The sequence below is a fragment of the Oryzias latipes genome, chromosome 7, assembly GCF_053564925.1.
Source record: "Oryzias latipes strain Hd-rR chromosome 7, Olatipes_Hd-rR_3.1".
NCBI classification, from domain to species: domain Eukaryota; kingdom Metazoa; phylum Chordata; class Actinopteri; order Beloniformes; family Adrianichthyidae; genus Oryzias; species Oryzias latipes.
The window spans coordinates 30,794,952-30,819,412 of record NC_136243.1 but is presented as its reverse complement, the minus strand read 5'-3'; the positions used below and the strand labels follow the sequence as shown (position 1 = coordinate 30,819,412).

The 24,461-nt window shown below is 38.8% G+C and overlaps 1 protein-coding gene and 1 long non-coding RNA gene across 7 annotated transcripts in view; one reads left to right on the top strand and one right to left on the bottom strand.

Annotated features, from left to right (window-relative positions):
• Nucleotides 1–19,879, top strand: part of slco4a1 (solute carrier organic anion transporter family, member 4A1) — a 28,191-nt gene extending 8,312 nt beyond the window's left edge. For 2 of the 3 annotated variants that reach the window (XM_020704464.2, XM_011476814.3), the window contains exons 2-12: nt 3,681–4,765; nt 6,757–6,847; nt 7,106–7,227; nt 7,312–7,423; nt 8,905–9,059; nt 10,342–10,600; nt 11,994–12,156; nt 13,392–13,567; nt 13,911–13,975; nt 14,060–14,208; nt 15,995–19,879. In XM_020704464.2, the coding sequence (XP_020560123.1) occupies nt 3,910–4,765; nt 6,757–6,847; nt 7,106–7,227; nt 7,312–7,423; nt 8,905–9,059; nt 10,342–10,600; nt 11,994–12,156; nt 13,392–13,567; nt 13,911–13,975; nt 14,060–14,208; nt 15,995–16,165 (2,319 nt within the window). In that variant the 5' untranslated portion in view covers nt 3,681–3,909 and the 3' untranslated portion in view covers nt 16,166–19,879. Of the gene's footprint in view, nt 1–358; nt 1,855–3,680; nt 4,766–6,756; nt 6,848–7,105; nt 7,228–7,311; nt 7,424–8,904; nt 9,060–10,341; nt 10,601–11,993; nt 12,157–13,391; nt 13,568–13,910; nt 13,976–14,059; nt 14,209–15,994 lie in introns of those variants that run through there. The other variant, XM_020704463.3, reaches the window with a different exon arrangement.
• On the bottom strand, nt 256–23,480 carry LOC111947644 (uncharacterized). 4 transcript variants are annotated; one of them, XR_013657241.1, is made up of 7 exons: nt 22,396–23,480; nt 22,006–22,072; nt 7,483–7,568; nt 7,353–7,404; nt 7,088–7,242; nt 2,065–2,122; nt 256–293 (listed from the first exon to the last, which is right to left on the bottom strand). It is a non-coding gene; the product is annotated as an uncharacterized LOC111947644 (long non-coding RNA). The 4 variants fall into 4 exon arrangements; XR_013657240.1 differs by lacking the exons at nt 7,353–7,404; nt 7,483–7,568 and adding an exon at nt 10,357–10,553; XR_002873507.2 differs by lacking the exons at nt 7,353–7,404; nt 7,483–7,568 and having other exon boundaries at nt 7,088–7,239; nt 22,396–23,476.
• Between the last annotated feature and the right edge of the window lie 981 nt (nt 23,481–24,461).

Below are 24,461 nucleotides of genomic sequence, written 5' to 3'. Positions count from 1 at the left end.
AAACCTCCTCCTTTCCAAAGCAAATAACTTTCTTCTTTGAGGATCAAGGAGCTTATTAATATCACAACTCCTCACTCTGATCCCACTTTGAAAAGAGGACCGAAAGAAGGCAGGACAGAGAATTATAAAGCAGAACTTCTGCATTTTTAGCCCCAGAACAACAAACAGCTGCACAGGAAGGTGAAGTCTCACTGTGGTTCATTGTTAACAGAACGGCTCCACTTTCAAGGCACTTCCACCACCCAACACTTCCTTACCTGACGCTGGGCGCTCGCTCCGTGTTCACCCTTTTCCTGAAAAGAGAACAGAAGGATTCAGTCATGAAAGGAATCAAAAAGTTGCCTCAATTTGACGTCTGTGCAAAATAAATACATTTATGATGAATCTTTTTTCTATTTAACGGAGTTTATTTGTAGAATAAACGTCTTTTTTGCCTCTACTTTTTAGGGTTATTTGACCTAAAACTGTGTAGCTGCAACAAAATAGCCTTGTTTTAACTTCGTGTTCCCAGTGGTCTTTTTAAATTATGATTATGCTGTTTTTAGACAAAACCAAGAAACATGTCGTCTTTTTTAGGACATAGTTTCTGTAGAGCGGCATGAATTAATAAGAAATTCACCTTTGCGTTTGGGGCAGGACTGTTGGCGTGGAGAAACCCACCGCCTCTTCCCCTCCTCATTGCTGAGAGCTCTCTGTTCACACGCTTTCCCACTAGCTTACAGCCCCTCACAACTAAAACACATTACTGGTGCAACACAAATGGCGAGCAATTCAGCTGTACAGTTTTGATCCAGATTCCAGCTCAGACGAGGAAAACAAAGACGCTCATGGATCTATTTCTCTGTCAGTGGATGCATCAGAATGGAGCGGAGCGGGGAGCTCAGCGTATTTTCTAGGCTACAAAAAAGGTATTTTTCTAATTCACATTTTTTCCCCATCTATTTCTGTCTCACAACTATTTGAATAAAGAAATACTCAGAAATGCATTTTTAATCTTAATTGTCTTTATAAATGTCCTCCATCAGAAAAATGCCACAAGAACATTTTAAAAACACCAAAAACACACTTTGTTTTTTACTGAGTGGATCTTTTAGATTAGACTTTTGTCGACTAGTATTCTTTATCAAACCGGGGCCAAATGAAAAAAAAACAGTCACAGACAAATTTTGTAAAACACCTTTTCACACACATCTTAAAGCTAATTTCTATTTAGTACATTAAATGATTCACAGCAAAAGCAGCCTCCTACAATGAAGTCAAAAAAATCTTTAAATTGTGAGTTTTCTTTGAATAAGCACAAAAATCTGCCCATGGGGAAAGAAAAATGGTTTTACCAAGAGTTTCTATATCAGCAACATTTCTAGTCACAGACCTTTCCTTAAACTAAGATTATTTTTTCCTTGTACAACTTTTTTGACAAGATTGTTTTTCTTGTAAAACAGAAAATAATACATTTTGTCTTGAAAGAAGGGTCTCTTTACTTTAGGATTCCCTTTTTGCAGTGTTGAAACACAAAAGCTGTTTTAAGTGACACTAAAGTGTAAGATTACAAGCAAAAAACCCTAAGGATGTATCCTCTTTCCTTTTTCATTCTTGCCAGACTTGCACAGGTCAGACCTGAGCTCAGGTGAGCAACTGTCTCAGGTGGATTATGTGGGCTGGACGCTTCCTCCTTCCCTCCAGCGGTGGGGAGGGTTGGCCGTTGTGCTGCTTCAGCGTTAGACTATAAGAGGCTTTGACAGACAGGCTTAAGGCGCAGTGTGGAATCCTTTCACTCCTCTATTCAAGTCTCTTCCTCCATCTGTGTGAAGTCTTTGTTTTTCTACCGACTGCTTGTTAAATCCAGGAATGAAGGTAGGAGGCTCCATCGATTTTGATAAAACTTCAAGTGCTGCCAACTGTAGAGATTGTAGTAAAACTTGTGTTGAGCCTCCCTCTCAACTTCAACTCTGATTTTTTTTTATTAAAGGGCTTGAACACAGTGAACGTCAGGCTTTTAGGAAGACTTGACTGTTTGTCTTCATTAGTTTTGTGTGTACACAAAAGAAAAAGTCAACGAAGAACCTGTTTGAATTGGATGAGATGGTCAGGTTCACGCTGTGAGAAGACGAGTCTCCCGACCCTGAAAAGAAAAAGCAGTAAAGGCTGAAAAAGGCGGAAAATCCCCAGAAAACAGGACAGATTCAACCAGGAAACAGGAGCTACAGGTGTAAATGTTCAGCAAACATGGGCATGCAGACGAGGAAACCTCTTCATCTAATTAAACTGTTTTGGTTTTCTTAAAGCCAACTATGCATTTCATGACTTTTTTTTTTTTTTTTTTTTTTACAGTCGAGTTCAAACGTTGTACATTTTAAACTTGTCATGAACTCACAGAGCTCAGGCTTATGGTGATACTGATGGTTTACTTGATAGGCAGGTTTAAACCCCAAGCGCTATGAATATTGTAAAACGGTTTCCCCTTTACTGATGTGTACTGCAGTGGAATATAAAAACACCTGAAGATTTTTTCATTTCTTTGCTTTTTTTCTTTTTTAAATTTGGAATTTGAGCCGTTGTTCTTGTAACATTTTCCTTTAACCTCAATTCTGGTTTAAACCCCCCCCAAAAGTCAAATGTTCAGTTTTCTTGCATCATCTCTGTAGGTTTTGTTTTTACAAAACTTCACTGTTTCCAGAAAATTACGCATTGGTCATTCCATAGTCATCATGAGTCCTTCAGCCTATTTTTGAAAAAGTGGTAGTGATGTCTTACAGTAACATGGATATTGCAACTCCAATTTACAGGCACAATATTACCTCAATAGAAATTCATGCCACGATTTATTTTAACATTGACCGATACCTGCAAAGGTTAGTTGATGTCGAGGTGGGGGGTCGTTTAACGACCCACTTCGATAAAAATTGGTTTTTTAACATGTTCTTGGGGCATTTTTAAAGTTATGGAAGACAAAGAAAATTAATCTCAAAATTGAATTTCGTAATATTTTGTTATTCAAATTGTTGTGAATCCAGAGCAAACGAAAAATATAAATATTTATTCTTTATTTTGCTATATTCAGATGCATCCAATAGTAAACGACTCACTAGAACCATTTACGTCTTTTTTTTCATGTTGCACCGGAAATGTTAGGTTTGGGTTGTGAGGGGCTGTAAGCTGGCAGGGGAGCATGTAAACAGAGAGCTCTCAGCAATGGGGAGGGGAAGGCGGGGCGCGGTTGCTCTGCACCAATGATCCTGCCCATAATTCAGAGGTGAATTTCGAATGAACTGCTGCTCTGCAGAAACTATGTCCTAGAAAATGATTTTTTGAAGTTATTTTGCTTAAAAATAGCATCATCCTAATTAAAAGACCTCTGAGAACACTTTGAGAATAGATCAAAAGATCAGAGTGGGACTTCAATGTTGAGGATTGTTAGTTCGTTGATTCACCTTCTGACCAAAGGCCTGTAAAATGTAGTCAGACTCCTACATGCTGTTCTGCACAAAGGTAGCGCCTTTAACTAGCTTTGCAATTATCTGTTTAAGTTCTTATGTTAAACGCATGCTGCAGTTTTTGCCAAAGGGTTGAAAGTCAAATGGCTATGATTCCATATTGTCCTTTTCCTTTGCTTTGATATTTAATTTCATTTGTAAGTTCAGTTTAATATTTATGGATTTTTCGCTCTTCTCTTTTCACAGAAAATCACTGCCGCTGCAGAGACTGTTTTTTCTGTTTTTCCACCACATTCCACAGATAAGCAGGAGCTATAAAATCTGAGCACTCATAAGAATTCCTAAGCCGTCGCATTCAGGACAGGATTTTTCAATCATTAGACTGACCCTGAACCACAGTTTTTCCTTTGTTTTTTGGTTTTTTTTTTTTGTGGTCACTTGCACATCTTTTCTCCCAAACCCATCTGAGAACTGTATGCCACACCCCCTCAGAGGGGTAATGCCAGTCTTGTTAAATGCCAGCGCCTCTTTTAGCTCCAAACAGGAGCTTCTGGACTTACAGGACTGTCCTCTTAATGGGGGTCTGTCTCTGGAGACCACTAGTCCAGTGGATTCCCCAACAGGGAGCCCTGTTGGTTCTGACCCAAGAAGTCCTAGTAGCTTTAGAACTAATGGCTCCACCCCCCAGATTTTCACTGGGGTTTCTTTACTCCCTGGGCAGCTTTATGGCCCACAACCTAATGAAGAGACTGGGCTCAAGCACATGTCCGTTGACTTGGATCAACTTTGTGGCTGGGGGGCTCTGACGCCCAAAGTCCTCCAGGTCTTCAACACCCCTCGTTGGGTGCTGTTCTTCCTTTGTGTGGCCTCTTTCCTTCAGGGGATGATAATCAACGGCTTCATTAACACAGTGGTCACATCCATCGAGCGGCGCTTTGAGCTGCACAGCTATCAGGCCGGACTCATCGCCAGCTCCTACGACATCGCGGCGTGCCTCTGTCTGGCCTTCGTTAGTTACTTCGGTGGGATCGGGCACAAGCCCCGCTGGCTGGGATGGGGAGTACTTGTGATGGCGTTGGGTTCCCTGGTGTTCGCCTTGCCTCATTTCACCACACCACCCTACGTGGTCAGTCTACCCGAGCAAACGGGGATGTGCTCAGCCAATCGCACCAGCCCGTGCAAGGACAAGGAGGAACGAGGGCTGTCCAGTTACAGCTTCGTCTTCATGCTGGGACAGTTTCTACACGGAATGGGCGCCACTCCTCTCTACACATTAGGCGTCACGTATCTGGATGAGAACGTCAGCTCCAACTACGCTCCTGTTTATATAGGTGAGACTCATCACCAATTCACTACATCTTACCTAACGTTAACAAAAGTATCAGAACACTTATGACAGGAAAACAGTTGGGTAAAAAGGAGAAACCACAGAATTTAAGTCTGTCGTTTGAAGGCAGAAGCAAAAAGTCATTGCCAAAATAGGTCCTACAGGTTTTATTACAGTTTTTTGTTTAAAAATTAACATGTTTCAAAACGAGGCATGTTTTTAATTGTAGGTTATCCTGTGTTTTGTTTGAGCCAAAACATAAGAAATGTGGTGCTCATGTAATGAAAAAATTAAGTAATGGGAAACGCGAGACAAAACAGGTTGGTAATCAGTTGGATTTATGTTCTAATTTAGCATTGAAGGCAACGTTAACTCCCATCAGGTTCATTAGCATATGTCACAGGTCGACCCTGAGGAAATTCGTTACGTTTGTTAATTCTAAAGTAAACTCAAAAGTGATGCATTTGAAACAGACAAAAAAAAAAAAGAAATTTGGTGTTCAAAGGTTTGCATAAACCTAGTTTGTTATGCTGTTGTTGGATTATCTATGACACATTGAGTGGGTAATCTGTGAGTTTTTCTTTGCCTCCCAGGAAGTAGTTGAATAAATTGTTGTCCCCACATTTTCACCAGATTTTATCCTATATCAGTCAAGTCTTTAGACAATTCATTGATTTTCAATGTGACTTAAAATCCAGCAAATTTACTTTAACTTGAAGTTCCACTCCGGTCCTTTTTTTGAGCTATTATAAAAGTGTTCCCAGTAGTCTTTATTAGGATTAGGCCATTTTATCCAATTAAAAAAAATAAAAAAGCTGTCATTATCTTGGACATAGTTTCTGCAGAGCAGCAGGACTTCATTAGACATTCACCTCTGAGTTGGCTTCAGAACGACCCCATTTCCTCTCCCCATTGCTGATGGCTCAGAGCAGGGAGGCTGGCCGGCCCAGTGTAGTTTCTACATGACAATCGAGTTCTTTTTCAAATCGACTTAGACATGGAAAACTTTTTGTGTCAGATTTTAAAATGATCAGCCAAACTTAAAATTGTATTTAGATCAGGGCTGCTGGTTGGTTTAAGACTTTTACAAAATGGTAAAATAAAAATAAATAGGTTTGATAGTTAAAAAGAACCTTGATCGTACATCAAACTCTATATGACAACAATGTTTAAAATTATAAAATATTTTCACAAAAGGTACATTTAATAAATGTTAGCAGAGTGTGAAAACTCACATAAAAGCATGAAATAAAGTTAAAAGTGCTGTTTGTGCAGCTCAGTGGCCTTGTGGTACAGTGTCTGCAACCCACCTCAGTGTGTGACAGATAGTGGGACTGTAACTTTAACAGCCCATATTGTTGAGACTTGCAAATAGCAACTGAGAGTATGGTCACCATCTTTACAAATGGCCACCATTTTGGATTTTTCGCGTGGCAAATGTGCTTTTCTAGAAGAAGGGATCCCAAAGTTCATTCATGCTAAATTTAGTACTTGTACCACAAAATGCACGATTTGTTAAAATATTAAAACTAGCAGGCACCGCTCTTAAGGTAGGCTTTGACATAGCCCATGTATTCCATTTTTATAGGTTTGTTCACTATGCTGAATCGTGTTTAGACCCAATGTAAAATGCAGTCTGTCTTGTGTTTTACATGCAAAGTAGATCGTGTTCAGTTTTACTGAAAAATATCTTGACTTAATCATGTTATTCTCCAGACTAACCATTTTAATCGCTGAAATTCATGTTGCCTAACATCCTCAACATTCCACATTTACTCTGATTCACACAAAGTGAAGTCCAGTAGATAAATGCTTCATATATGAAAATTTTTTTTCTCATGCAACAAACTTTTTTTTGAAACCACAAAGCTCATGCAGAAAACAATGAATCCCTTTAAACCTGCAGGACAGGAATTTGATAGGAAACAGGAAGTCAGTGCTAAAATCATTGAGCCAACACACCCCAGCTCTGTTTCTGTGTCTCCTCCCCCCCAGGGATCTTCTACACAGCAGCTATTTTAGGCCCAGCAGCTGGCTACCTGTTGGGAGGATACTTCCTCAACATGTACACAGAAATACACCTGACGTGAGTGAACTTTGAAGTTGAAATAACTATACTGCAAAAGATGTATGTGAACATTACCTTGTTGGTGTGTACCTGAATATAAACCCCCCAGTTTCAGAAAAACATTTAGGTCTTCTGAATTAATAAGCAAACAAACTACTTCTTCTTGGTGTATTTTAGGTGTAACACAGTGGGGTCACTGAGTTTGTGTTGACATAAGTCAAACTGGGTAGCTTGAGGATAAAAGAAAGTTAATTGAACCTTTTCCTCGTGTCAAAGGACAGAGATGACTCCAGATAACCCCCACTGGGTTGGCGCTTGGTGGATTGGCTTTTTAGCCGGAGGTGCTGCAGCTCTGCTGGTAGCGTTTCCCATCCTCGGTTACCCTCGACAGCTGCCAGGTATCAAACCGTCTACTGGACAACGAGAGCCCCATTCAGTTTATATCCCAGCACTCCAGCATTTTTTATCTTTGTGCTCTCCAGGCTCCCAGGAGCACGTGGCGATGAGGGTGTCTGAGGCCCACCAGCTGAAGGATGGAAGCCATGTTACAGCCGCAGACCCGCTCTTTGGAAAGACTGTCAAAGATATGCCAAGGTAAACACAAGATGGAGGGAAATACGGAACAGGTTGAGATAATACAAACTTTGTTATACCCTGAATTCTGAGTGTCAATGAAACAAAATAGATAAGTTGATCCTGTTGTTTGTCAGCTTCTCAGCATATTAGAGACACCTTTGGTCTTCGGAAAGAGCAGAGAATAAAAAAGCAGAGTAAGCATCTTTATTTAGCTCTTTACCATCCTGAGTTACCTTGTATGTTTGAGTTTTCTAAGATAGCTTTAAGGAAAAAAAAAAACTCATCAAATTTCAACGCAATGATTCCCATCAACACCTCCCTAATTGATGTGACTGTTGTCACATTTCTGTAGACATTTTTCGAGAAAAGTGGCTTTGCAGGGAATGTTTCCAAAGCCGATATGGAACACATTATTAACGCAAGTGTTGCATAACAGCACAAGGCTGCTTTTCTCTGCGACAGACTTAGCTGAATTGATTGTGTAAACATTGCTAGAAAGTATAATCTCAGCGCAAAGCTGCTTTTCTCTGATTCAGTGTGCGCTGGAATTACATGAAATGCATACAGTATTCAAAAGAATGAAAACACTTTCCTGGATGGACTTACAAAAAAAAAAAAAAAGGGAAGCTGACCAGATGTTCATAGCTCCTCGACTCGCTCCGAGCGTCTCTGAAGCTTTGTCTATTAAAGTTATACCCCAACAGTACTTGCCTTCATCAGACGGGATTCATTTCATTTTAACTCAAATCGGTGCACGGTCAATCACTAACTGTATACAAGAACTGGACAGAGTAACTCCTCCCCTCTAGTTTATTTTTGTATTTCATGTTATTCTAGACAAACTGACCAATCAGAGGTCTCAATAACAGTAGGTAGAGCCTGCTGGTTCCCACGTCCAACAAACAACTTAGCCATTTTCTATGGGTGAGATCACACTCACTCAGTCCAGTTCTCATAAACAGTCAATGTGGACAATGTGGAGCTATTAGCTTCACAAAATCCTCGTAGCTGCTTTGTCATACTTTGGCACAGAAGGGCAAAGTAGAGGAGAGGCTTTTAGGAATTAGTTTACTTTAAGGACCAAACATTTTCAGTCTTACTTGGACAGATCCATGTGACAGCAGCTTTAGATTTAAAACTAATCAGGTTGTGCAAGAAGTGCAGAGATAAGTGCTGTGTACACACTCAAGAGTTTAGAGTAATCACCATGTGGTTATCTTAAGTACTAACCAGCTCAGCCTAACCCTCATTAGAACACTGGTGAGTGCAAAAGGGGAAATGCTGGACCTTATGGTCCACAACTGCGTTTACTGTACTCATGGTCACAGCATGACGTCACCCCCCACAGCGCGTTATGCAACATAGTGATATCTTTGGATCTGGTTGAGTTTATCTGGACGGGTTTTCTTAACAGCCAGATTGCCTTAGACTGCTTTAAGAACTTGACTTCACTCTGTCGCAGCAGCAACAGACTGCTGACCTCGGATGTCTTTTTACAGATCTGTGCTGCTTCTCTTGAAGAACCCAACGTTCCTCTTCCTGTGCTTAGCCGGAGCCACTGAGGCCACGCTCATCGCTGGCGTGTCCACCTTTGGCCCAAAGTTCTTGGAGTCACAGTTTAGTCTCAGTGCATCAGAAGCTGCCACGTGGTTTGGTGAGTGAGCAAAGAAAGTGTGAAAGTCATGCAGAAAAATAGTTTTTTAGATGTCTGTATTAAGCGGATTAACGAAAGTTAAAGTTTAGACTCTGAAATCTCACTTGATGTTTTCCATTGTATTTGGATTGCATTAAGTTGGATACTTGTCTTTAATTAGCAAATACATCCAACTTGGAGCTGCAAAAATATCACCATGAGGATTTTTCCCTTCTGGGGAAAGACTCCCTGGTTTCTACCAAAGATAGAGGACAAAACCCCTTCATTCTGTTCACTTCACTTGTTCAACCACCCAGTGGTTAGTTAGTGAACTGATTTGGCTCCATTCATTTTGTTGTGCAAACCAACCCCAAGGAGCAAGTATAAATGTTAAACCCATGGGTTGCAATGGGGGGTCGTGTATTAAAGATGGACGAAATCAAATTGGAATTTCCTTTATTTTTTTAAACAAAAGTAAGCTTAAATAAGTAATCCTTAACAGTCACAACTGCCCTTACGGGTGGACACAGGCTGTCAGCAGGCAAAAAAAGAGCAAACCTGCAAACGCAGGTGTCCCACATAAAATAGCAAAGTTGTAGATCGCTCAGTGAGTCCTTAGAGTGAAAATATTTGTTCATGTTTTTTTTTATTGGGCATTCTGCTTGCGACAGGTCGTAGTAAACAATTAAACAAAATGCAAGGGTAAAGTAAGAGGGAAGTAGGTGAGATGCAGGTATGTCGTACATATTTTTCTCTTTGACTTTAAGAGATTCTGTAGACTGTGCAACACTAGTGGGCCATCCTTGCATGTAGCGTGACTGTTAAAAATGAGGAAATTAGGCAATCAGCTTTGTAGTCATCCTACGGCCGTCTTCCGGCCACTTACGCAACACCACACACCCCATAACTCATTGCGAGTCATTGCTCACACCTTACCAATGAATAGAATTTGACGCACCACAGCGTCACCCGCAGGGCATAAGTGTGTGTAACTTAGTCAATACACTTACTACACGGCGGACAATGGTATGTTCCATTTTCATTATGTCTCTTGAGGTGGCCTTAAAAGCCACAAGGAAACTGCAAGACACACCTGTGCTCCCCTGCAGATGCTCCCCTCTGTGACCCTCCATCAGCCTATAAGGCAAACCGGCTGGAGGCCGTTCCTTAGGGCTGGATTTGGGCACCCCTGCTTCAGACTAATCAATTAATCAGTTCACGGCTGTTTTTTTTTAGAGATGCTGTTACTTCCCATTTTCCCCCATCAGACCTTGACTTCACCAGTTTTGTCTCCCCCATTCAGGGTACATGGTGGTACCTGCAGGAGGAGGTGGCACCTTCCTGGGTGGCTACATAGTGAAGAGTTTGAACTTGCGCTGTCGAGGCATCATTCGTTTCTGCATGATGTGCGCCACGGTCAGTCTGCTCGCCATCTTCATCTTCCTTACCCACTGTCCCAACGTGCCTATGGCTGGCGTCACCGCCCCGTACGGGTCGCCGGCGGAGCAGCATCAACTGGAGAAATACAAAGGCTTGTACGACATTCCAGAGCATTTAAACAGGTATGAAGAAGGAATGAGGCCATCTGTTACCTTCAGGTTTGACCTGTAGCATTTGCAGAATGGAGTTTTCTTTATGTCATTTGTCTATTTGTCATTGTCAAAGTGACATTTAGCCTTTTGTTTTGGAAATTCAAGTTCCTCTCCCATTGCAGCCACAGTAACTTCTGCAGAAATCACTTTGTTTTACTTTTATAATTCAATATATAGATATAAATATCTATATATTTGTATTCAAAATTAATTATTTTGTGCAAGTTATGCTTTTAAAAAAAGTACAAATATATCCAACAATGACCATGTTGACATGAAAAGACATGCATGTCTTTAACAAAAGCGGTTTCCGTGTGTTTTTGTAACGATGTGCTTTTGTGCTGCTCTAAACACGGGTCACAGGTCATTTGGAGGTCAACTCCTGACTGGATCGGAATAATTGCTTCCTGCTTTTGGGTGAAATTAGGCTACAACAGTCACAAAAAGTGACAGAAATGGACCCTAACTGGCAGCAATCTTTCCTTGATACTGTTGTAAAAATGCTGCTAAGCTCCCGAATGAATCTGAGGAGAAAACCCAGGAGGCATGTAGTTTACACACATCCCACATATATTCCCAGATTAACTTTTTCTTTTTAAAAGGGAACCCAATCCTACAACCAGTCTGTCTTGTGCTGAAAATAATTTCCAATAAACTACTATTGTTTTGTATGCCTTACAAAAAGTTTGATATTTTTCAATGTATTATAAGCTGAATTTAAAATAGTGCGACACATTTTTAGACTCATAAATGTAAGTTATGTTTTATTTTTTATTGAATTTCTTAGTAAAAGAAAGGGATTAATAATAGTTTTTAAATGTAATTTATTCAGAATTTTCCAAAAAATAATGCACTTCATTTTATTTTGCTTCTTTTCCCATTTTTTTTCTTTGAATAGTCAAGCCTGTTATGTGAAGTTGCATCTTTTCTGTGTAGATTTTTTGGTTATCTTATGGTTAATTTTGGAGGATTTGTCCTCTGGAATAAACAGCCTTTAAACAGATATAATGCTAAAGCTGACATTCACCCGATTAACACTTGCATTATCTTAGATGACCCCACCCTTACATTGACGTGTTATTCCTACCATGACAAAGGTGGATAAAGGTGGAAAGATTTCATGTAATCCATGGACACCAGTAAAGATCACAAATCATTGAAGAAAAAAGGTTCAGAGCACTGTCTAGTGGGTCTAGATGACCCAACTCCCAATGTTAAAGTGCCTAGGATAGCACAAAGGGTTAAACTGCTCCATCTGCAGCTGCTTCTTCCCAGTCACCTTAAATCAGCAACACTACATGTTTATGCGTGCGTAAAACAAGCCAAATCTAACAGCATTTCTTGTTTTTTTCTCTCCCTGCAGCTCTTCAATAGATGAAAGTCTAACTGTGGGTTGTAATGCTGCCTGTAACTGTGTCAGGGAGGTGTACAACCCCGTGTGCGGCTCAAATGATGTCATGTACTACTCCCCCTGTCACGCCGGCTGCACATCCATCAACCACACAGAGGAGGCCACGGGGAAACAGGTACACATTTAGACACAAGACATCTCAGAAATGGAAAAACAGATTTGATGATGACTCTACATGAAAAATGAGTCCGGACCATTGCAATTTGCATAAATATAATGTTAATGCAGAAAGATTTGCTGGTTAATTAGCAAAACGTATGGTTGGGTTCAAAAAAGCAACTGTAAAAACAAATTGTTGTTATAATGGGTTTATTCTCAATGTGACATTTGTCATGTGATTAGGAAAGTTTAGTACCATTTTATTTTTTTTAAATCCTTAATACTATAACTTGTGTAATAAATTTAACATTTAAAATGCAATTCAGTGTTTCATTTAAAAAAAATGGTTATTTTTTTTAGAATTTAACTTCAACTTAATTAAATTTGATTGCTTTTATGGGTTTTAGATTTTAATTTTTAAATATTTTTTGGTTTCATACCATTTTTAATTAATATATTTTAATCTTTGAATTTTATTTTTTTACTAGTACATTTTTTGTTTTATGTTTAGTTTCAGATGTATGAAAATGCAAACAGTTGAGCACTTGCCTTTCCTTTGGAATACTATTTTATTCTATTTTATAAACCCTGGGGAACCCACAGAGTCACATTTGGCACTCCATTTATTTATCTTTGTAATTCAATTACTTTTAAATTATCTTTGGGACATTTAGACTTTTTGTCTTTTTTCCAATTTTAAAAGCATTTAAGCAGAGCTAAAACATTTTTTTTGTTTTTTGCGGCATTAGTCGCATTTTGTTCAGCCTAAACATTTTCAGCTTTTTTTTAATCAATTAATTCATCCTCTGAGCTGATATTACAATATTTTTGGTTCTATTTTTTGATTGTATTTTTGTTGTTTATTTAAATTTCATTTTCAATTCCTTTTGTTTTTATTTAATTTTCCTTTGGACTTGTTTGTGATCTTATACTTCTTTAGACATACTTGGCCTGTATGATTTTAAGTTTTACCTTTTCTTGAATTTGATAAATGTTTTCTATTAAATTTACTGTTCATAAATTATTTTAGCATTAAGGATTGCTTGACGTTTTCATCCTGTTTTACTTTTTTAGTCATTTTTATTTTATTTTTAACAAAGCTTCTGAATGGATGGATAAAAAAAAGTTTGATATTTTATTAAACATTTGTTTGTGTTGCTGGCCTTCATTTAGGTTGTTAAATGTCATTAAGCTCATGCAGTTTTTTTCTGGAAGATATAACAGTTTTTTTCCTCTATGGTTGTGTTTCAGGTGTTTTCTGGTTGTAGCTGTGTCGTCGGTAACACATCCTGGGGTAAAGAGGGGTTTGCCATTGCAGGAAAGTGTGGGAGCACCTGCCACCACATGAGCATCTTCCTCTCCTTTTTCTTCGTCGTCATTGGCTTCACCTTCCTGTGCAGCATCCCGGCGCTCACCGCCACCCTCAGGTGGGTGGAGAACTCTTTGTTTTTTTTTTTTTAAATTCAACTAATTTTAAGCTTTGAGAATGAATAAAATACAGTCCTGGAGTCGAGGCTAATTTGACGTGGGGGTGGGGCTTGAGCCGGTTGGCTACCGGGACATGATTGACATGGGGTGACATCATTTCCGCTCCAGAACAGCATCAGTTTTTTGGCATCCCTCCTCTGATGTGGGGAACAGTAGTGATGATGCTCACGCCCCATCAGAGGAGTTACAACATTATTTGAGAAGCTCTTTGAAGTGGGAAAGGTTGCTGTTTATTTCCTCTTTAATTTTCAATCGTGTCTTTTTCCACACCCTCCTGCTTAGATGTGTTCCGGACAGCCAGCGATCCTTTGCTCTGGGCATCCAGTGGATCGTCGTCCGCACGCTTGGTAGAGATCCCCTTCCATCCTCAAATGTCTATTTCTGTTCCAACTTGAGAAGTTTTAAATCTTCACTCTCCTGTTCTGCTCCAGGTGGCGTTCCAGGACCCATAGCCTTTGGCTCAGTGATCGACATCTCCTGCGTCCTGTGGCAGGATCAGTGTGGCGAGCCGGGCTCCTGCTACCTCTACCACAACGCAGCCATGAGCCGGTACACGCTGGTCGCGGGAATAATCTACAAGGTAATGCGTTTCACACATGGCAGGCAGATTCATTCAGCTCAAAGACTTATTTTCATCACAATATTTCTATAAAAAAATATAAAACCCACAAGTTGCAAAACGCTTTACATAAAAAAAAAAATATCTTAATGTGAAAATGTCAAATTGCACCATGGTTCTGGTGAATGCTCGATTCTGATTGGCTGCAGGGTGTCGGAGACCTAAAAAAGAAGTTCTGCTCAAATAGGCTAAATTTTCTATTTCGTTGCGCTAAACACCAGTCGGTTACCGGCGCAACAGAAACCTAGTTTCCATGTTGGTTTCCATTTCTATCTACTTTTATTCATGAGTCCTTTTATGTATATTTTTGTTAGGTGCTGGGGGGTGCTGAGGGCATTCTGTGTGTTTTATCATTTTACAGAGTTTTAAACCTGTAAAGCACGTTTTGCTGCTGCAGCATGAAAAGTGCTTTAGAAATAAAGTTAAAATTTGAACAGGTTGATGCAGTGGTCAGAGTCCACATATGTTCAATCTCTATTCTTTAAATGGCTCTATGATGGACATGCCAGTATCTCCATTGAATTTGACCTTAATGTTTACCGTAATGTTGACTTTAATTCCAAATTGTTTACCTTATTGGTTAATATGGACTAAGTACGCGTTTCTACGTATCTTTTTAATTAATGACATAAATGATATGTTGATACAAATTTAGTAATCATAGTTAATGGTGCATATTTCTTCAATAAAAGCGACATTATTTGTGGACTTTGAAGCAAACTTTTGTTTTATCCTCTGGACAAAAACAAGTGGTTGAGGGTTGAACTTTCCCACCGAAATGATGCTTTGGATCACTCGTCATGACTTATCTGAAGGCCGTGTCACACAGCCACCACGTATATTTTGCGCATATTGACTGGATGGAAATTGGTCATGCGTGAGAAAAAGTGAGAAAAGTTGTGGTTCTTTATATGAAGTTTTCACAGACGTATAACAAATGAGCCACATTAAAACCACGGAAGAAGAACGAATAAAACACGCGAAGAACACGGAAATCAACATAAAGTCAGTCGATTATGTAATTTTAACGTGTTGTGTGCTCCGTGTATGTGATATTAAAGTTATACACGCGTGAAAAGTCTGTTAGAGAAATGCGGAACAGTCATGGAAACTCACAAATCTGTGTATTTGTCTCACAAAAATCACACGCAATTTCTCAAGATTTACATAATAATTGCATATAAACTACGTAAAATACGCGTTAATTGTAATTCTTGATCAAAAATGTTGAACAGCCAAAACTGAATTCACGTAAAGACCCCTGGGCTGAAACTCTCGATGGTCATCTGCAAATGATGAACACAAGAAACACTTATGAATTACGTATTTCAAGCATTTATCAAAAAAGACCGAAATGTCATATGTGGAAAAAGTCCAAAATGTACAAAGTAGCTTTGTGACACGGCCCTTATATGGCCCTTTCCTGGGCTGCAGCAGAGTGAGGTCGATGCTGGCTTGGTAGCGCGTCACACTGTATCAGTTGATCCTCTTGCAAAAAAAGGATTTAAACGTTAAAAGATTCAAGTACAAATAATTGATTTAAATTTTCTTTGGTAAGTAAGTAAATAAGCCCTTTGAGGCGTCCAATATCAGACATTTATGGACGTTTGCATCGGACGGTTCACACGTTCACGTCATCCAATAATTTTTAATAAAGGACACCTCGCCAGAAGTTACATAATTGTAGACTCATAATGTATAGAAGGAAAAGTATCTTTGTTTGACATTTGAATGAACTCTACTTTAGGCTTTGGGGGCAATCTTTTTCCTGCTGGCCAGTGTCCTGTATCAGCCCCCGCCAGAGTCGCCTCAGAGCAGCTGTGAGAGCACCGACCAAGGAATCGGACTCAGGAGCGACCTGCCCATCAAAGAGCTGCCTGAGGACGGCGTCATCGTCAACCTGCACGCCAGGTCATGACATCACAAGCGAGTCTCGTTTTTTTAAAGGATGGAACGACAACGCCGGAAAGCCTTTACGCGCACATTTCCACACACGATGAATTCTAGCTGCTGCTCTCTTAGGAGAAAATTGCACTCCGACCCGTGTGCCTCTGGTCGGGCGCCACTTTATGTTTCCTGCTGTCAACACGTACGTCTTCCTTTAAAAGCCAAAAACGTGGGATGGATGAAGTTAACTGCACATTTAAAAATAAGGAAAAAAATCAGAATGACTCAGCTGCTCTGTTAGACCCAGAGAATTACTGCAAGTCATTGCAAAGCCAGCACAAATGTAGCCGACAAACTGAGTATAAACCATTTCAGGCGCTCTGTAGTGGTCAGAGCTGGTCAATGGTCAAACACATCACTGTTCTTCGATGTTTTTCTACCAACGTGAGCTTCAAAACACAAATGAAATTCGAGTTTGGTCACAAACTTGAGGTCTCTCTGCAGATTTTCTATGAGGTTGTGTCATTCGTTTCCCTTCACTCCTGTCTTGGCTGAATGTTTGTGAGTGGCTATGATACAAAAAAAGGAAGCGAATGTCTTCAGATTTTGATTTTTAAATAAACCTCTGATAAAAGAAAAAACACCGGTTTAAGTGAATAAACAGTCGTGAACTTTCATTTCTTTGTAATTGCATAAAAGAGCAGAAAGAGGAAAACGTTTGTGTTTAAAGGATCTATGGACGGTTATAGTGGGCAAATTATTTTACCCCATTAGCAAGAGTGCTGGTCAAAGACACGCAAGTTTGGGATTTTGAAGCCTTTATGGCATAAAGAAGGAGAGGCAATTGATTTTTTTTGGCAAATGTTTGTATTTTTAATGAAACGTATAGAAATTCCCTGCGTTAAAATGCGCTAATGAAAACCTGACTGATATTTAAGTAGTTTTTGGTCCCCATTTGTTATTCCCTTAGAATGATGCTACCCCCACCGTGCTTTACAATGGGAATTTTTATTGGCCAATGATTGGTGCACAGATAAAGCTTGACATTTGGTAGATCTGAAATGTTTGAGAACAGCTTGAAAATTGCAGTCTTTGTGCCTTTTTGCATTTTTTTTCACCACCTCCTGCACCAGAAAGACCTGAAAGGAACAACGGAAACTCTAGAAACGACTCCATCCTTTTACAAATGCCTCACCCAAACTTTACCTGTGCCGTTTTTATCCCACGTTTGCAACGTCAGCTGCAAACGACTTTGCTAAATGTTAAGCCTCACCCTGTGTTGGTTGATTATTGGTGAAGTAATCACTGTACTTACACTGCGTTTCATATTATACCATTAAGTAAAAAACAACATTAATGCAGAAAATCGGAGGGAATCTTTAAATTTAGCCCATATGTGGATCTGCACATCCGCCTCATGTCCAAAAACAGATTTAAATGAAGTCATTTCTGTGTTGTGACTGACAGATCTGCACACACGTTTAGTTATGGTGCCTTTCTGTAAGGAGAATGGTATAAGTGCACTTTAAAATACAGCATTTCTTAAGGCTAGTCAAAGTAGTTGGTAAAGAAAAAATGAATGAGAATCTACATAAACAAAAATGACCAACATTTAGACAAATGCTGCAATCATATTTTGCCAAATGTTTAATTCAGGTGGCACTCGTGTTTCCGAAAAAACTTTTAATTTTCAGCCAAACAGAAACAAAACTTTAAATAAACTCTGACACGAGGGATTCTTTTAACTGGAACTTCTTTAAGTCTCTGCAGGTCTTTAGAGGACGCCTGATCTTGATTTAGGACGGTTTTATGCTTTTTATGCATTTAAAAACACAAATCAAATGTTATTGATCAAGTTAAAGAAAAACACTGTTCAACTGTAATTTACGAAAAAAGTGACATTCTTGTAGGTATAACTATTATAATTAATAAATCCATAAAGCAGAGCTTTTTTAGCTTTAATGAAAGAAAAAAGAATTTCAAAATTTTAAAATACTGCTGCTAAAAATCACCAGTTCACAAAATTGAGATCAGATCTGTTTGTGTCTGGATTATTAGCAGTGATGTTGGGGAAAGAGGTCGGAAAAGGCGGTGAGTTTATGCTGTCAGGCTAGTTTGGGACGATCAGAACGGGAAAGTTCTTTATCTTTAGGTGTTAATGCCGTCATAGAAATGTGCGTCACTGCTAGAATACAAATGAGCCAAAGATTCACGAAAAGCAACAAATCGGACAACGTTTAGTTAACCGGATGAAGATTTTTTTGTTTTTGCAAAGCAGCTGACGGTCTTTTATATTTATTGATATACTGTAATACTGTAGGTTCTCCCTGAAGCTGAAATCTCAGCTTTTCTGGAAAATGCCATTAGATTCCCAAAGCGGATAAAATGTTATTCAGAAGCAGCCAGAGAATTAGCAAAAGAATCTGTTCTTGTTCTCTGAAGTCAGTTTCTGATTGTGGCTTTTTCATTGGTTGTTATTTTTGAAGCTGTTTTTCAGGAGTTTGAGCTGCTAAAAGTGAAAAGATCCAGCGCTTTTGTTTAGGATTCATCCAGTCAGTACTGCAGCTCTGCAGACGTGGCTTCACTTATTAATGACAAACTTTATTTATAAATCCTATTTATTGTATTTTGCACTTTTTCCAATATATTGCAGATTGTTTGATGTTAGCAGAACAAACATTTTAGGGCCACTTTTGATGAAAAAATGAAAAGTTGAGAATGAAGCTAAAAGAAGATTAGAGCAGGCAAATATCCTATCAAGTTAAAAACAAGTCTTAAACATTTATTATTATCGTGTCATTTTTGACAATGGAGTTAAATTTCACCTATACAATTTAAATCTTGAAATAGTTTTTTCTGGATTGATGTAGACTATAGGCGAAACATTATTTCAGAATTAATTTACAATTTTATTTTTAAAGAAAAAATGAAAGTGTAAAATCTTTTTTTAGAAAAGATGAGTGTCTTCAGGAAAATATACAAACCCCTTAAAAACAAAAACAAAAAATAGCTTTAAGAAAAACAAGATGTTATGAGGATAAAGTTGACTTGTTATACGATTGACAGAATATTTGCTTTTGTCAAAAATGTTATTTTGGTTTCAAAATACAATTCAACTGAAATTTTGAGGCTAAAGTCATCAATTTCTTTAAAAACTGCAATGACCAAATATTTATTTTATTATTTATTTGTCATAAATGTGATTTAAATTAGTAATATTGGAAATACCGTATTTATATATTGGACTTTTTTTTTTATAAGAAACAAAATGATGTAATTTATTTTCAACACTTTGCAATGGTTGTGAATAAAAAACCCTTTGGTTCACGATGAGAACTGTGACATTTTGAGTTTGGCTCACATCTGATCCAGAAATGTTCAGAAGAAGAAGAACGTGAAGAATGTGAAGTTTTATATGTTTTCTCTCCATGTCAGTTTTTCTTTTTGAAAACGAGTGTTTTATTCATGATGTTGACTGTATTTTTGTAAAATGAGGTCATTGTGGAAGCTTAGCGGAGGCTGGCCTTGAAGCGCCGCCGTTTTTGCCATTTATGGTCTGTTGTGTTTTGCCCCGAATCATTTCTGTACAATAATGTGATGATGTGTTCCTGTCGACGTGTTTTTTCCATCACTTCTCACCTGTTCAGACCGATTTTACTTTCAGTCTTTTGTAATGAAAGCACCAAAAGTAAAATCTTAGCTTTTCTAAGACTTTTCTAATTAAACAGATTTCAACAACAAAAAATACATTGTGTGTCTGTTTGTTTGTTTTTCCACAAATATGAAATAACCTTTTCTGTGCATCATTGAGAAAAACTTGGAGGATTTCACTGTAAACGTTCTATAACTTTAGTGGAAGAGCAAAATTAGGAAACTTGAACATTTTTAATGCGATTTTCTTTTTTTTTTGTTATTCTTTCATTTTCGTGGGTTTGTTTGTTAAAGGGAAAACTGTTTTGGTTTTTCACAATTATGTCCCACCATAGAATGAGAAAAAAATATAACCGCAATTTATCTTGTCATGGTGTAAATGGAGATACAGATGAGGACATTACAGGAGAATTTTCTTTGCCTATTTCAACTGGTTGCAGTTTGTGGCCTCGCCACTAGGTGTCACTGCAGGGCAGAGAAGGGGGTCAACATAGGCAGATGGAGCCAAGGCTGTTCACTTTGTGCCTTCTTATAAAGAGAAATCAATTTTTGAAGGAAAATTGTACTACATGATAGAACAAACTAGAAAAAGCATTTTTAAACAAATAGACAATACAAAAAGAGAGTGCGTTGTGGATTTAAACAGTTCAGACGTGTTATGCCTGTTTTTTGTCTTAATTTTTAAATTAGCTGTTTTTCAGTTTGTCCTTTTGCCTGTAACAGAAATCAGAGTTTTCCTCAATTTTGGAAAATAAGTGAACTGTGTGTGGTTTAAATATGAGACTAAATGCACAAACCTCCAGGCGGCCCCCATAACGTTTAAGATTGTCCCTCAGTGTGGCCATTGAGCGAAAAGTTCATCTTCACGTTTAACGGACATGCTGCGAGCGACAGGTCAAAGCGAACACTTAACAGGATAAGTGAGGCCATGCGTTTTTAATTATTTTGCTTCCACCCCCAAAATTGTGCAGACTTTGCAAACTTTCATGAATTTACATTATCTTTACAAATACTTCCCTATACATTTACCACATGCACAACATTGGTACTTTCCATTTTCATGACGTCCCTTAAGCCTTAAGGTTAGAGACTCAAGAGAACCGACAGACATGCGCTCCATTTAAGATCCACAGGAATCTCTTCCTGTAGGTGGAGCCACAGCACCTTCAGTGATGCCTTCAAGAAGAGAAAGTTCAGCTCTAGAATGAAAGTTACAGATAAAATGTTTAAATACAAATTCTATTCAGGTCATTAAAACATAAAAAGATTCTCTGTTTGGCTGTACTCTTAAATCTATTTTCTCTCAGCTCTGAGTCTGGAGTTTGGATGCTGGGTGTTTAACTAAGCATGACGCACTACCAACAAAATAAATCTTTATGCTTTTACACTATTTCTGTTGGCTGCATATACAAAGTTATGAAACTGAAGTGTGCACCTCCCATAAAGAGGAGTAACTTCTAAATCTTTTTTGTCCATAAGTTTTTTGTTCAAAGACCCACTGTGATCAACTTTTGATCTATTTTCAAAGCGTTCCCAGTGGTTTTATAATTATGATTACGCCATTTTTAGCCAAAAACGGAAAAAAATATTAGTCATTTTATAGCACATAGTTTCTACAGAGCGACTGTTCATTAGAAACTTCCCTCTAAGTTGTGGGCGGGACCGATGGACCAAAACAACTCTGCCCCCCTTCCCCTCCCTGTTGCTGAGAGCTCTTTGTTTATCACTCTCCCGGTAGCTTACAGTCCCTCACATCCCCAGTTTAACATTAGCGGTGCAACAAAAATGGAGAGCAATATTGGAGCTGCTATCCATCTGTATAGTTTTAATCCAGATTCCAGCTCAGACAAGGAAAACTAAGACGTACATGGATCCACTTGTGTGCAGGTCCAGCGTAATCTTTTTTCATCTGCTCCTGATTCACAACAATTTAATTAAGAAATACTCAAATGCAATTTAAACCAAATTTTCTTATATATTTCCTCCATCGCCAGAAAAATGTCACATGAACTTGCTAAAGACACCATTTTCAGTGTAGTGGGTCTTTAAGGGATAAAAAGAAGTCTGAGCAGAAAAGCAGAAGTACATTTGTTTTTTTTTGTTTTTTGTGAAGATGAAACCCAAACTGAAACTTGTTGAGTTTTTACTTTTTCTGTTTAAAATTAGTTTTTGTTTTTTGGTCCAAGTTTCTTCTTAATCCATAGAGTGTTTGTTACTGACCTCTCCTGTCAGTCTTCTCCTGGTTTCAGTCAAGCCTTTTTGCAGCAGCTGCTTGTTTGTCGTCATCCTACAGGATTGGAGTTCATCAAACTGTTGTCTGATCATGTAGTTTATTCACTTTCATGTATTTCTTGCTTTTGAAATTATTTGAGTTTTGTAGAAAAAATAATTTCCCAATGACAGTCTGTGATGTCAAATCTTCTTTTGACCCCGTTGCACCCCACTTGAGGGTTGTTTTTCTTTTATTTTCTACAGCTTATTGTTGTTCACAGCTTATCCCTCCTTTCACTTAAAAAAAGTCTAAAGTGGGTGAAAAACCTCATACACATAATCCATTTACAGCATCTTCACAAAACCACACAAACACCTTAAGTGAAGCACACATCTTACCAGGAATCTTTTTTGGTTCAGGAGCTTTAGTTTCACACAGGACCCCATTTTTGCTGCTTGAACCATTGGTGGCAGTGGAGTCTGCCTGATTTCAGACACAAACCACCTGTTTCCACACCTGATTGCAGATTGCAGTGGAAGCTGAATGATTGGGGAGAACCAGTAAAATCCAGAGTAGAACACGAACAACTCTGTAGTTGAAAATCCCTAAATTGGGTTATTTTTCACCCAACACTTAAACACCTAAGCTAACTCAGAAAAATATTGAGAGAGAGAAAGCATATGTTGTGTTAAAATTTTACAGTGGTAATGGTTTTGGTTTAGCACTGTAAACCAAAAACGTGGTGTTGCTCCAAAAAGTAACCAAAAACTGAATGACCCAAGAGTTGGGTTGAGGAAATATCCCAAGTGTTTAAAGAGTGAAGCAACAGAAATGAGCCTCCTTCACAGAGCGTCTCCTGTGGAGGTTTGAAGACACTTGATCATCCAGGAGGAGCTCAGCTGGTCTGGAGATGTTTCCATGTTCCCCCTAAAAAGACTGCAGAGTTACTGAAGCTACGGCATGTGTGACTGGAACACTAGTGGTGGTAAGTAATGAAGGGATGGTTTACATTTGAAGACCCACTCCAATCACCTTTTGATCTATTTTCAAAGCGTCCTCAGTGGTCTATTAATTATGATTATGCCGTTTTTAGCCAAAAATAAAAAATCCTGTGTCATTTTCGAGAACATAGTTTCTGCAGAGCGGAAGTAATTCATTAGAAATTCACCTCTGAGTTGTGGGCAGGTTGTTGATGTAGTGTCAGCCTGCCTTAATCTCCCATCATCCGTTTGTTTAGATGCTCTTCCACTATCTTACAGCTCCTCACAGCCCCAAACCTAACATCATCGCTGCAACAAAAAGGGAAATTAACAGTTTTGGGTCAGACGGCAGCTCAACCGAGGAAAACAAAGACGTACATGGATCTAGTCCTCTGCAGGCGTTGGAATGGAGCGGAGCAGGGAGCAGGTGGCCCGCCAATTGTAGCATCAATGTCACAGCTACAAGCTTTCTCCAACGGCATCTTTGCATCTGCTCCTGATTCACAAGGAGCTGAATAAAGAAATACTCAAATCATGAGAAAAATGATACAAAAACATCATAAAAACACCAAAAACACAATTTTCATCTGACTAAGTCTTTAAAAATCCTCTTGGAATTTGTGCATAATGTACATGTGAAAGCAGCTAAACACATCAGCAGCGTAAAATAGAACAGAAAAATCCTCAAACAGGTGAAAATCGATGGCAGCAAACAAAGAAAAAGAATCACCTGGATGGGTTTTGAACACAAAGGAGACCTTAAAGGTCTTTGTGCACATGCCTTCAGTAAAACTATACAAGCTTCAATGCAGCTCTTCATCTAAATGTGATTGTGTGTGCATGCGTGTGTGTTTGTGTATGTGTGTATGGGGGGGTCTGACATGCTCAACTCTCCTGGTTCTAACAGAGACTCAAGTAAAGAAAATCGTCATCGCGCCACATCTACAGAAAATCATTCAGATGAGAAGGAAACCTCTGAAAGGGCCTCAGATCAAAGTGAAGACAAGCAAAAGCAGGAAAGATGATGAAAACTGTAGTATGGGGGGAAGAATTCCAAGCTTCAAATAACTCCAACAATAAGGGACAATCATGAAAGCCCCCCCTCCACCCCTCTTCAAACACAAATTGGAGGTACATTTTTGGAGACTCTTAGTGAAACAATAAAAAAATGACTGTGATTATTCATTTCATTTCTCTGCTGCATCACTGTGGGTTTACTGAGACTGATGGACGTGCGAGGACCTGGGAGGGGGGGCAAAGTCACACACTTCAAAGGTACATTCAGTTACTTTCTGTCAAAGAAGATGAGTGGAGGAGGAGGAGGAGGAGGAGGGTGTCACTGTCAAAGGGAGCAGCAAATAGAGGAAGGACATAATGTGCACGCTCAGCACTTTTAAGATAAACCCTCTCAGTCACGGATAATTATTTTATTTTGAAAGTGTCGATAATGAACAGAGATGAAGGGTCTTATCTGTTGCTGTGAA